Below are 14,445 nucleotides of genomic sequence, written 5' to 3' on the forward strand. Positions count from 1 at the left end.
CCTCGTGTAGCTTTGCGCGAAATTCCAAAAAAAACAAACAAAACAAACTTTCCACACTAAGCTTTCCTGTAAGATTTGTAATAAATGAAAAAAATATATATTATATAAGCAAGTATTTATTAATTATTTTGAAAGTTCTGTTTGAGATAATCATACTATTTACCATCCTGTTTGCTGTAAAGGAACAAATTTCGTAGACCACTGCAATTTAGTGACTTATTAAATACAAATTAGTTTAGGTACAGTATTTAATACAAAATAATCTTCGGATCTCTTCTCATTGAACGAATAATTCTTGCTATTAAATAGTTCTTGTAATTTCAATCATCTTTACGTAGTCAAAAGTGTTTCCTGAATAATTATCTCATTTAAATAATTAGCCTTAAATAACCAAACACGTAAGTAATAGAAAAGTTAATTATACGCCCTAGCACACGTCCGAAAATGAAAAATTGCATAAATTTCATTATGAGTTTAATTAGAATTCGCTTCCGTTTTCCTTAAACTTTTGCTTTATTTAAAGCGCATTTTTTTTCCGTGACTCGTTTTGACCCTCTAGCTAATAGTATAACCTTCGTCTTGTCGTTAAGCTCATTTTTATAACAGAATGCTTAGCGATAAGAATAGGGTAACGCATTGTTAGTTAAGATGTAAAACTTTGTAGAAAAGAAATGTGACGTTTATTTCCATTGACCAAAGAATAAAATCAGTTAGATAGAAAATTATTTTTTACTACTACTATGAACTATGTATGTTTCGTGACACGTGATTTACATTTTATGCTTTTGTGTTTACCAAAAGCATTTGCAAATGAAAATGGGCAAAAAGGAATTATTTTTGTAGTTATTTTTTAATGTTTTATTGTTAAAACAAGAGTTATTCGATGGGCTATCTGTACTGTGCCAACCTCAGGGATCGAGTTCTGATTTTTAGCGTTACTAGCCCTTAAACTTATCATTGAGCCACAGAGTGACCTCTTCAAAATGTTTCTTTAATTATTTTGATAAACATCCTTATGTATGCTATACTTCCTAGTCAACATCAAAGTATTGTAGACCGGAAAATAATCGCATCGCCGTAGATGCGACTACCTATATATTCAGTTCCCAGCGAATTTCCTACCTTTCGATAGAGCAATGCCACCACAGTTAGACTTATGAGCTGTGACCGTTCATTCCAAAGCAAAATATTCATACAGTGCGATCGTTAAACAAAACAGAGTCAAAAGGTACAAAATTTCGGGAAAGGGAGCCTTCAATATATCTATAAAAATAGAAACATTCACACAGCACAGCATTTAATATAGTAATGAATTCCAAAACCACTCCCCAAGCACATTAAGAGCAATGGCCTCATCGGCAAAATGAAAGGTATAGTTACGCAAAAATATCCTCCAACCAAAGAAGCCACTGCAATGAATGTTGGCATAACCCTGATTTTAAGTTGACGAAAGCTCCCAAGCCAACATTTATAAGCTTCAGTCACGCCTTAAAATCAATAGTCATTTTATCGATAGAGATGGTCAAGAATCTTAAATCACAGTAGTCCTATGTTTAAACAATTGTTGTCAAGTTCTCCGACCGACACAATCCCAAAGTTGATCTACTTAAACATGGTTGTACTCCACTTGCTGTAGAGGATCTTTATAACGTTTGAAAAGATGTATGGTCTTAAAGTGACCTCTCTGTTCTTCACAGAAACTTAGTGCAATAAAAACTGCTGTGTCGGACAATAGTAATGACCATCAGACTGAGCACGATCAACAATGGAGAAAGTGGTTCTTAGAACAACACAGGGCTTTATAAAAAAGCAGTTATCTTCAATGCTTAAGGATCTATTAGTTATACTATATATATATATATATTTCCGTGCGTATAAATATTTATGATATATATATATATATTTACGTGCGTATAAATATTTATAATATATATATATATATATATTTACGTGCGTATAAATATTTATAATATATATATATATATATATTTACGTGCGTATAAATATTTATAATATATATATATATATCAGCTCTTGAAACGATATATCGAAACAAACTGGTTAGAAGTCCGTACGTTTTTCATTGCCAAAGTAATTATTAGTTCTTTGAGTGAGAAATGATATTGGCTTATAAGTTAAATTAACAACAATTTCTACAATTAATCTTAAGAGTTTCCTAAATAAATAGACACATTAATGTGTATATCGTTTATACAACATAGGTTTACAGACAAAAACATCACCAGTTTTAACAAAGTTTAGAAACATTTTAAAGCCATGACTGTTACTCACTGTTTATATCATAACTTATATTAAAAAGTGAATCGCTCAATTCATAATTAACCATTACATCGCATGACAATAGTAAATTCGATCACAGAGGAAATTTTACAAAAATGGATAAAAGTAATGTCAAATAACTTTAAATAAAGATCATGGGGTTCCTAACACCAATGTTTTTCATTCAAACCGTACTTCAATGGTTCAGTAGTAAACAAGAAGGCTTCCCGTAGTGATCTTAGCATAAATAGTCTATTGCTTAGTTTTGCGCTTAGCAACAAACAAACTTTCAAACTAAAGCTGAAAATAAGCTATTGTTATGTCCACAGCACAAATTAAATTCCTTTTATTATTCAATTCAAAATAATTTCGAGTTTTATTATGTTTTTAGATATTCTTAGAAAATAACCATGTGAGTACAATATATATATATATAATAAGACATTGCGTATAGTGAACAATAAAACAGCAAAATTCTCTCTCTGTTTCGTTTGTATTCACAGTAACTTTTAGTTGTGTAATGCACGAACGATGATTTATAGGGATCATTTGTATCACGTGACGAATGTGCAACATTCAGTAGATATTCCGATATGTTTGTATAAAATATGATGGAACAACATCCTCCCCCTATAATCTAGCAAATCTTATGATATATATATCATTTAAAGTGATACTGTATTATATTTCGGTGATAAATAAATAAAAACGGCAAATTTAATACAAACTCTCGTCTACCATCATTTAATTAATTTGTTCTCTCAGGAAATGTATATTATTAGTTGCATATCTAGAGTACTACCATAACACATAACGGTAAGCTTGAGGGATTATAACACTAAAATGTATGCTTTGATCTTTGCAGTTGGTGCAGCACAGATAGTCCATTATGTATTTTTATGCTAAGCAACATTCAATAGAAGTATACTGGTGTATTGAATCGTTCATATATATTCAGACATATATAGGTTATGCATCGCTGAACATACTTGAAAATTTTGATATAATTGAAGGTTATGTATTTTTATACTAAGCAACATTCAATAGAAGTATACTGGTGTATTGAATCGTTCATATATATTCAGACATATATAGGTTATGCATCGCTGAACATACTTGAAAATTTTGATATAATTGAAGGTTATGTATTTTTATGCTAAGCAACATTCAATGGAAGTGTACTGGTGTACTGAATGGTTCATATATAGGTTATGCATCGCTGAACATACTTGAAAATTTTGATATAATTGAAGGTTATGTATTTTTATGCTAAGCAACATTCAATGGAAGTGTACTGGTGTACTGAATGGTTCATATATAGGTTATGCATCGCTGAACATACTTGAAAAATTGATATATTTGAAGGCTATGTATTTTTATACTAAGCAACATTCAATAGAAGTATACTGGTGTATTGAATCGTTCATATATATTCAGACATATATAGGTTATGCATCGCTGAACATACTTGAAAATTTTGATATAATTGAAAGCTATGTATTTTTATACTAAGCAACATTCAATAGAAGTATACTGGTGTATTGAATCGTTCATATATATTCAGACATATATATACATGAAAAAATGTGATATAATTGAATATTATTATTCTGGTTCTCTAGTTTACACAGCTTCTATTTCAATGCGTGTTATATGCCTAAACTTTGAACGTTATTTTAATGTGTTATGTTTGTTAACTAGATGTTTCATAACGCTTGTTTTTCATAAACCACTCAAGATACATAATGATTATAATACCATATTTGTTTGTCGTTTTTAATTCGTGATTCTATTGGCTATGTACGTTTGAACCTTTTCAAATCATTTCAATAAAACCTAACTAGTGGTGAAATATAATGATTCTATAATTGATACTACTTTCGTTTCTAAAGTTTCTATTGACAAATTGAATAAGCAAATACTTTGTTCTCTATTAGTGTTGCATATGTTTACATTAGTCCTTAAAATCCGTTAATGTTGTATGTGTTTACATCAGTCTTTAAAATATGTTAGTGTTATATGTGTTTATATTAATCCTAAAAATTTGATAGTGTTGTATGTGTTTACATTAGTCCTTAAAATATGTAAGTGCTGTATGTGTTTACATTAATCTTAAAAATTTGCTAGTGTTGTATGTGTTTACATTAGTCCTTAAAATATGTTAGTATTGTATGTGTTTACATTAATCCTAAAAATTTGCTAGTGTTGTATGTGTTTACATTAATCCTTAAAATCCGTTAATGTTGTACGTGTTTACATCAGTCCTAAAAATTTGCTAGTGTTGTGTGTGTGTTTACATTAGTCCATAAAATCTGTTAGTGTTGTATATGTTTACATTCATCCTAAAAATGTGCTAGTGTTGTATGTGTTTACATCAGTCCTAAAAATCCAAAAATGCAATTGAACCACTCAAGAGCGATATAACAGATAGCTCAATGTAGCTTTGTTCTAAAACAAACTTGCAAGCGACTGGGTCGGACGTGGCCAATATCTTGTCAAGAAAAGCCGTGTGGGCGACAAGTACTACTGAATGGTTCCATCCTACTAATCAGGATTTCTATAATAGGGTCGGCTTTGTCTGAAGCTTAGGGTCTCTGGCCTCGCCGCTTAGCCCATGTTTAAGTGTTGTTCACTCTCTAAGTATGAAATAACAAACAATCAGCACCACTGATGAGAAGTTAATTAAGCAGTTGTTTTCTTAAGATCTCAAATTGTATAATTCATGAGTGGAATTTTAAAGATATACATTAGGCCAGTAAGTCAATAATAAGCTTGTGTATTTCTTTTTTTTTTTATTTTATTTTGAAGTCTCATATTTGGGAATCAACTTGAATCCATGCACTTGTCGGTGACCCATTCTTACGAGGAAATTAGAATAAAGTGATCACTTATCTTTCCCGGTATAGAAAATTTTAACAATTGCAATATGTCAATGGCTATCGTTTGCAAGTGATATGAAGGCGTTTACCAAAGATAAAGACCTAAGTTTTCAAAACGTAACTGTCAATCACGAACGTTCCCCGGTGGGACAGCGGTAAGTCTACGGACTTACAACGCTAAAATCCGGCGTTCGATTCCCCGAGGTGGACACAGCAGATATACTAATGCGGCTTTACTCTAAAAATAAAACACGGAAGTTGAAATAAAAAGTAATTATCCTTTTTTAAAGACTGTTAAAGTTGTAATAAAATTTATTATATATATAAAAATTAAATGCAAGAGGTTTCTGTATCAAGAAACGAGAATAATCAGTCATTTTAAATATGAGTTAAACTAGAAGAGAAGAATAAATTACATCCTTAATTCTCACTTTACCGTCACATGACAGTTTGTATTTAACATTAACATTTTAAATTAATTATGCCACTAGGGTAACTTGCGTCTAAATTAAGTGTAATATATTTAATCATAGTTAGTTTTCACATGACTATGCTTACTTTTTTCTTCAGCAATTTTTGAAGTGTAGTAGTTAGCGTTTTCTGATTCAGTTCTATTTCTTGTTCTATTTAAAAGCGTATTATTGTAACATTATCTTGTATTTGCTCTCTTTTTTATTTTTTCTATCTGAATATAAGAAATCGAAAAATATTTCAAAATTATTTTTTCGTCTTTCTTTTTAGATATTCGGTATGATTTTTGCCATCTGTTTGTGCAAAGAAATCTGAAAATTGCTGTCGACGAAAAGGCGTACATTCGTGTGCACCTGGACAAGAGAATGCGATCTGGCTGTTTTAACACGAGGAAAGACTGAGGCTCAGTTGTAAACCATTCAGATCTGCACCTGGAAATGTTCAAGAGGGAAAGCTTAAGTCATCAAGACTAAGTGTCTGAGTTTCTTCATGGATTCCTACTGGCCCAACTTACTTGTTAAGATAAAACAGGATGAAAAAATGCCTGAGAACTTTAAAAGCTTACCATGAATTACTGAGAACTAGTGTATCTGCGTTTGACATCATCTGTATGTTAAGAGATATATCTATATCACATTAGTAGTGTGAAACATTAGTTTTCAAAAAATAGCTTGATCCTCCAAGCTAGTGGTGATTAGGTCGAAACAGTTGAAGTAACTAGGATATAATTCATTAGCTAGCTTCAGGATACTGTTATTCACCATGCAGAATTTGAAGAGATGGCCTCCACCAGATGTTTATTAATGTTGGCTTAAACAGACTTTAAGTACTGAGCTTTTTTCATTCTGTTTTATCGGATTAGAAAGATACATTCGTTATTTTTCACACTTTTTCCTGTTTCATCTAAATTTCAAACTAATAAAATCCTTTACTATTATAGAAGACAGTGCAAATGTTTATGTATAATTCAAATGGGTGAAAATATAAAAGAAAACTAAATATGAAAAATCTATTTTTCTCACATAAACTTCAAACTTTACGATGTTGTAACTAGCAAAAAGGAAGTAACCTAAAATTAATTGTAAAATAAATAAAACGTATGTGGAAAACTTATTGCAGTTTGTAGCAACAACTTCATAATGTAAGTAAAACTGGTAGAAATACATAGTAAAAATAATAAAATAAAAACTTTAGTTATGGAGCTCGAAACATTACAATTAAGATAATGTAAGCTCCCACTAGTTTAAATCTAAAACTAGTTTGTGTTATTAATAACAATTAGTTAGAGATAGGTCGTGGTTTTAACACTTGTGTGCTGTTACATCTACTTTCTTACATTATTTTCTTTTTCACACCATACAGTTCTACACATAGTGCAACTTTCACTTTACTAGTGGTTTTAACACTTGTGTGCTGTTACATCTCTTTTCTTACATTATTATATTTTTTCACACCATACAGTTCCACACATAGTGCAACTTTCACTTCATTATTGTTTTTAACACTTGTGTGCTGTTACATCTGATTTCTTACATTATTTTATTTTTTAACACCATACAGCTCCAGCCAAAGACAAATTTTAATTTCATTAGTATTTTGGCATTTGTGTGCTGTTATATTTACTTTCATACTTTTTTTTCACACCGAACAGTTCCATACTTTGGAGGAATTTCATTTCAATAACAAAAAGTACTTGATAAGTCTAAGGGTATCTCTGATTTCTGCCATGGCCGCATCTCTTCGTTAAGATATGTCGAAAATTGATATTTTTAAGTAAGTTTCTTCACTGAATTGTCGAGATAAAAATATAATATAGTGAATTGCATAACATGATCGAAAGTACAGTGATACTTTAATTAAATGCAGATTTGAATATACTGAATAATAATTATTCTAATGATTTCAGCGTAATATGTCATACTATAAAACTTCCCTTTTAGTCCTGACTCGTCTTTATGGGGACCTTTTCCCTCAAAACCCATAAACTGGATTTATGTATAACAAATCATGTTAATCTATAAAAATTAACAGAAAATAGCTGTAATCCTACTAAAAAAATTACAAAGTTATCACAAAATACTTGTAGGTTCTGTAAGATTTCAGTAAGACTGTCAAACTACAAAAACCGTGTTTAACATAGATAACCGTAATTTGTAGTATTTGCTACAAACGTAATTAACATCAAAATACACACAGCCAATTTAATACGGTAAACGTTTGTTCATATTAAAGGCACCCGCTTCACGCAGAAACTTAAAATTATAAAAATTATCTTGTGCTAAATATGTATAGTGATGTTAGTGCCCAAAACTTTTGTTGTTTTAGCTTCGTTAAGAAGTCCAATCAGGCTCAAGCAGAAAGTGAAATGATGAACATGGTTATACAAATGTAAGCATAGGTTTTTATCTCATAATCCAAAGCAAACTTGATATATATATATATATGGAATTATTATTTCATTTCAAAGGTAGAGAAGATATGTAAAGTCTCTTTTTATGGCTTAGTCGTTTAAGTGTGAAACAAAATTGTCATTAATCAATCGTCTCTTTTATTGCAAATTTTAGATAACTTAGTGGTGTACTCTATGTTCAGACATTCCTGAGGCCTGATCATAGTGTTGCAAGTTAATAATGGAAACTGAATGGTTTTCTCAGGTTTACCTATAGTGTAGAAATTAGTTTCTTTAGACTGTATTCGAAAAATGCAGAAAATATTATTTGTTGGTCAACTATATTATTTCTGAATGATTGTAGCATTACTCTATATAATTTGCTATCTAAACCTTCGTGAATTCATTCTTGGATATTATTAAAGAGAAAGTGTCGTCTTATTTTAGTTATCTAGTAAAAAATATTCAAATATTTTTTTGCCGTCTTTGAGACACTATTAAATGATTATTTCTGTCATTTATTTATATATATATAGCATTCCTCACAAGTGAAGCTTACCTGATAAAAAAATTATTAAAGAGAAGTAACAAAATTTGATTTTTTTTTTTACAACGACACTCTCACTTTAAATGTAAAGCAATGTGGATAGTAAATTGTGAAATATAAAGTCCATTTCCTGTTTTTCTCATTATTCTTGACATATGTAGTACCCTCAGTTTTCTTAGCGAAAGTTGAATGGTAATCACTGTGCCAAGATACTTGTATAATCGTCAATTATTGTGATGTTTCTAAAATGTTGAATCCCATTAAAATTGGCTTTTAGAAGATTCCCTAGAGATGTTCTCTTTCAATTTCTCACCTCAGGATAAGTTATGGCTGTTATAAGTGAGTTCTCCCTACATGTATACATTTTTCTAATCTCGCGTCCATGTATTACAGTTTCGTTCTTCTAACAGCAATTACAACATATACTCATCCACATACAACATTGGAGAAACGTTACAAGTGAAAATTAATTTATCACGAATTTATTTCTTGATTGGTTGAAAAATTACACATTACAATCATAAATCGTCATAAAAACAAATGTTTTTTTTTCTTTTTTGCTGATATAAACATATCCAGTAAATACAATACGAAGTAGCGCCAAAGAAATGGAGAACTGAAAAAAAAAATACAAATCAAATCACACATTGCGTATTATACTTTAAAATGTAACACATTATTTTTATTATTTTTGTACTGAGCAACATTCTTTAATAACTGAATATGTTTTGAAAAATTCATAGTGATTGGATCTTAAACATTTGACGTCCTATACTATATGTGTAATTCTCCTATAGTGTAACTGATTTTGTGTAGAGATCTTCGAGGTTTCTGGACATCTTTGATTTCCGTAACTACCGTAGCCTCAATTGAAGCTATTCTGATGTAGTTTGTGTGAAATGAAATCATGATAAGACAAGTTTTTTTTTTCGTTTTTTTTTACAAATCTTTCTTTACTGGCCCCGTATTGCGGGTTTACCAGAAAGAAGAACGCAATAGCATTTTAACCGCGCACCACTGCCGACAAGACCTTTCTCTCAATACCACTGTTCATTAAGTTAGCTGGGAACGCAACACAAGTATTGGTTGTAACGCTATTTATATCAATCATTGTGGTATATATCTTTGGGTGTTGCATTCGCATTGCCTTTTCGGCAGTGGCGTGCGGTCGAGATGCTATTATGTTCTTCTTACTGGTAAACCTGTAATATAGAGACAGTAAAGAAATATTCAAAATACTTATTATCAGTCTTGTCTTGATGTAATGTCACACAAACATCCAATCACTAAATATAAGTCACACTTCATTAGCATGAGGCGTTAGACTCCTTTGCCTAATTAGATCAAAACGCATAAACTGATTGAAGTTTGAAAATTAAACCATAAAACTCACCCTCTCAGAATTATGAATGATTACAAAAACTAAAATAGTTTAATTTACTTATTAAAACCAATATCTAATTGAAAACTGTATTTCCATATGTTTGCTTAAAATGTAAAGTAGGTCAAACAATTAACTTAGTGCCAAGTTGTTTCACGTAATAAAACAAACAGAACTATATTTGATTTGTTCTTTTAAAAATATTTTCCAAAATCCAATTTTGCAATTGACTCCATACCAAAAAGCATTCAAGGCTTCCTGTTTCTTTTGATTCCGTATCTAGTAACATCCGGGAATTTCTCTTTCATTCAATCCCATATATATATAAAAGTTGTAGACTAATTATTCTACCATATCAAGAATATCAAAACAATGAGATAATAAACCTTCAGTTTCACTAAATGTAATTTCCTCAAAACGTTAAGACTATACTTCTCACTTTTCTTTTGCGTGTGATTTCAAGTAAAAAACATTTAATTAATGCTATTATTTTAAGAGATAATGTTAAACATTTTAGTACGACTGATTTCCTAAATCATAGCTCAAACAACTAAATGTCACTCACATAACTTTGGGTGCGTTATCCACTTAGTATATGTGTTTTGCTTCGTTAAGCAATCAAGTCCTATACTAAATACAAACATAAAAATTATGTTATACCACTTATTTTATAATTTACCAGTTATAAAAATACTCTTCAGTTTGAACCGTATATCATAGTATTCTACATGTATTGTGAGGCATACGTACTTCAAGTTAACGTTTATTTTCTGTTAGACACTTAACACTTAACCTTCGATGTTTTATAGTTAATATGGTGATCAGGGTACATCACAGTTTAAATTTTAAACCTTTCAAATATACATTATAGTACTCGTCGATTTGCTGTGTAATATTGTTGATTCCGCAAAACAGAAATAAATCTGTTTCTATACAGTTTTCTGTTGAAAAATTGTGGTGTTTTTTGTTTTTTTTTCAAAAATTAGTCTTCTGTTTTAAAGATTTATTAATTCAACATTTTCTTCAATATTTTAATATATGCCAGTGCCGAATTAAAAAAAAAAACTTTTTCGCTTTGTACATTATGGAATTTCCCTCCCCCTTTCCTTAAACTAGACATAGCACGTGGTATACAGCCTATAAACATCAAAACATCTCCCTATATTACAATATAATAATTAAATCTTTTCTAGCAGAAAATACACGAGCAGCACTGACAGTGCAACCGTTTTGTGTTTTTACTCCAATAAGATAATATGAAATATAATTAATTAAACATACCTGAAGTAATAGACAGGCTATGGAAACATTGCAACCATTGCATAAACATAAAATGATTGAATGGCGTTTGGGCCATCCTGATTGTAATATACGCCTACTTCTCGAATCTCATTGATTTATTTTTCCTTGGTTGAGAGCACCTTCTTAGCGAAGAGCCATGTGCAAGTGCACCCAGTGCACATTGGTTAATCCTGACCTCTACATAACGATGATTTTTGGACTTCATTACTAACTTAACCCATGAAATGTTATAAAATCCTGAAAAAGTCAACATATGTGAAATGTATGAGATTTACAATTTCATCACATAATGAATTATGTATTCGAATAGTAACAGAGTTATTTGTTTCTGGGTAGCGTTGATATGAAACTATATAATTTTTATTGGTCCTTTTGTAGTTACAATATGCAGAGATTATTTAATTAATTAACACATTTGTTTTTATAAAGCTTTAAAGTTCTCGTTTGTAACTGCACACTTCAATATATTATCCAAAATTGTCAGGGTTGCATAATTTCTTATATATTAAGATACGTTGACTCACGGAACTTTACGCGTGAACAAAACATTGAATAAAACAGATATAATATTTGTGATAAAATCACTTTATACTCTAGACGTTTTCATACATTCCTCTTAATTTGTCTATTATAGATTTGAACTCGGAGATGTGTTTCAGGTGTATCTTTATGTCTATCCTAAGTCATTACCAAGCTTCTCAGTTTAACGTTAGAACACGTCAACAAGTTTGGGCTATAACAGCATTTTTTATATTTCAAGCAACTTTTACACATCTCTGATTTGAAATTCATATTGAAAAAATTAGCAATATTTCAAGGGGCAAAAAAGTCTATAGTCTAGCATGATTTATGCGTTTCAATACTTCGCTAGCTTTTGGTGGTCGTCATTGTTAGAATATATAGTTGTGGGTATATGTATTATTTAACAATTTTATAATTTATCAGGCAAATCTTTAGGAAATTGAACTGAGCAATTTCGTTTGCCATGACGGTATGCTATATATATATATAGCATATATATATGTGTGTGTGTGTGTGTATAAGAATATTATTATCCTGAAAATAATTATAAACATATGTGCATATAAACATACAGAAGTTTTATCAGTTGCTCATAAAATAGACGTATCAATTAAATATAATAACAAATAATTTTCTGTAAATACTTAGCTACTAAGAAAGCTATTTTTTAATTCTAAAATGTGATTATGTGCTTCTTTTGGTATTGCAATCTTTCACTGTAATTTCAAAGTAATGGCCGTTTTTCAAATTTATCCCGCTAGGGATATAATATTTTATCTTCGCATATTCTCTAAAAGCTACTTAAAAGCTTTCTTCATTAGCCATCACTAATTTTTAACTGATAGAGTAGAGGTAAGTCATATGCTTTACAGCATCTTTGTCCAGTTCTTGGCGTAGACTTGTCTGACCGAATACTGAGAGCTGATCTTAACCTTTAAAACCCACCTATGGCCCCAAAATGTGGAGCACGATCTTTTTTCTTTCTTTTTATATGCGTGTGAGAATAACTTGTTAGTAGATCCATAGCTCGCACGAGAACCATTAGACCACATTCCGTCCATGTCTGGTTGGCTGGAAAGTTCTTGTTGGGAACAAACTTCACTGTTTTCATTTTGACATGCGCTATCATTTTGTTTCCAAATCTTATAATAATATCATATAAAAATATAAATGAGTTTTCATTATTATATATTTTAAACATAAAAACGACACTTTGCCTATTTTCGTAGTTTAAAGAAACCAATGACTTAACACAGTTATTTTTAGAAAACAATTTTTCTAAATGCTTTTGGTTAAGATTATAAAGAGAGTTATATATATATATATATACATATATACATACATATACATACCTGTAACTTTCACTTATGTATTATTATATATACTAGCTGAGGTTACCTGTCAAGGAATCAAAAATTGCATAAGAAACAATATTAAGTAATACCCCCCTTCCTTCTTTCTTTTGTTATTACATCTTTAATGACCTCATTAGATTCCAATTGCATACCCTGCTTTGATGAATGTAATAACTGATTCATTTAGTTGATTAAGTACTCATGTCTTTAATTTCAAAGCCAAAATCTATAAGAGAAAGTGGAAAAGCCTATTTCAAGGTGTTTCTATATCTCCTTTCGGCAAAAATCTCCAAACAAAATAGCCTTTGTACATCGTCGGACAGTTTCTAGTTACTATACGAAAGATTACGGTAATCGAGCCAGCCAACTCTAGGTGGTGGATGCTAACATACACCCATAATGGATCATCTTTATAGTAAGATTTTTATTTTGGTAATTGTTTTGCTTAGTATGTGGATTTATAACTAGCCTCAATTTCTTAAGTTGGCGGAGTGAAGTCTTCCACCGCCAACTATTGTACTACTCTTTATCAATGAATACTGTAAATGGCCGCCACATTACAATGCCCTCATGGATGAAAGGGCAAGGATGATCAGTGAAGGGATTCGAACCTGTAACCCTTAGGTTGGGAACAGAGTGCCCTAACCACTAGACCAGTATTGGATCTAGGATTTTGGAAAGGAGTGCAGTCGCCTGGATGGGCACCCTACAATTTCAGCATAGATCATTCATATGATGCAGCCAGATGATACATCAAACTTAAATATAATATTATAAATTATTGGTCTGTAGCTAGGAGAGGCAGGAAATAAAATATTTTACTGAAATTATTTATTTTTAAAAGGGGCGCACTACACACACCTCCCTGAATCTGCTGGTGCACCAGGCTATACCAGGACCCTCGGTAATGGATATGGTGGACATAGTGTGGTTGAAATACACTCCTCTTCCCGAAAAAACAACAACAAAAACCTATGTTATTAATCAAATAAAGAATGTAATATATAAAATATTTAGCAAGTCTAGTACTATTGTATTATAGCAAATACAATTTATCATAGCTTACATGTTTAATGTTAATTAATTTTACATAAATAACTGATTCTGTTTGTCTGGATAGAGAAGTCTTTATCGATATTATTGAACATTTTGAATTTTAATGTTATCTCCTTTCCCTTCCTAAGGTCCCCCAGTGGCACAGCGGTATGTCTGCGGAGTTACAACGCTAGAATCCTGGGTTCGATACCCGTGGTGGGCAGAGCACAGATAGCCCTTTGTGTAGTGCTTAATTACAAACAAACAAACCCTTCCTAAGGTTC

The 14,445-nt window shown here is 30.9% G+C and overlaps 1 protein-coding gene across 1 annotated transcript in view; it reads left to right on the forward strand.

Moving 5' to 3' along the window:
• The window catches only part of LOC106462095 (CD151 antigen-like), a 92,212-nt gene extending 83,358 nt beyond the window's left edge, over window positions 1–8,854 (forward strand). Inside the window, exon 8 of the mRNA XM_022389235.1 lies at window positions 5,901–8,854. Within this exon, the coding sequence (XP_022244943.1) occupies window positions 5,901–5,945 (45 nt within the window). The 3' untranslated portion in view covers window positions 5,946–8,854. The remainder of the gene's footprint in view (window positions 1–5,900) is intronic.
• Window positions 8,855–14,445: the final 5,591 nt, after the last annotated feature.

The sequence above is a fragment of the Limulus polyphemus genome, unplaced genomic scaffold (assembly GCF_000517525.1).
Source record: "Limulus polyphemus unplaced genomic scaffold, Limulus_polyphemus-2.1.2 Scaffold1092, whole genome shotgun sequence".
Taxonomy (NCBI): Eukaryota; Metazoa; Arthropoda; class Merostomata; order Xiphosura; family Limulidae; genus Limulus; species Limulus polyphemus.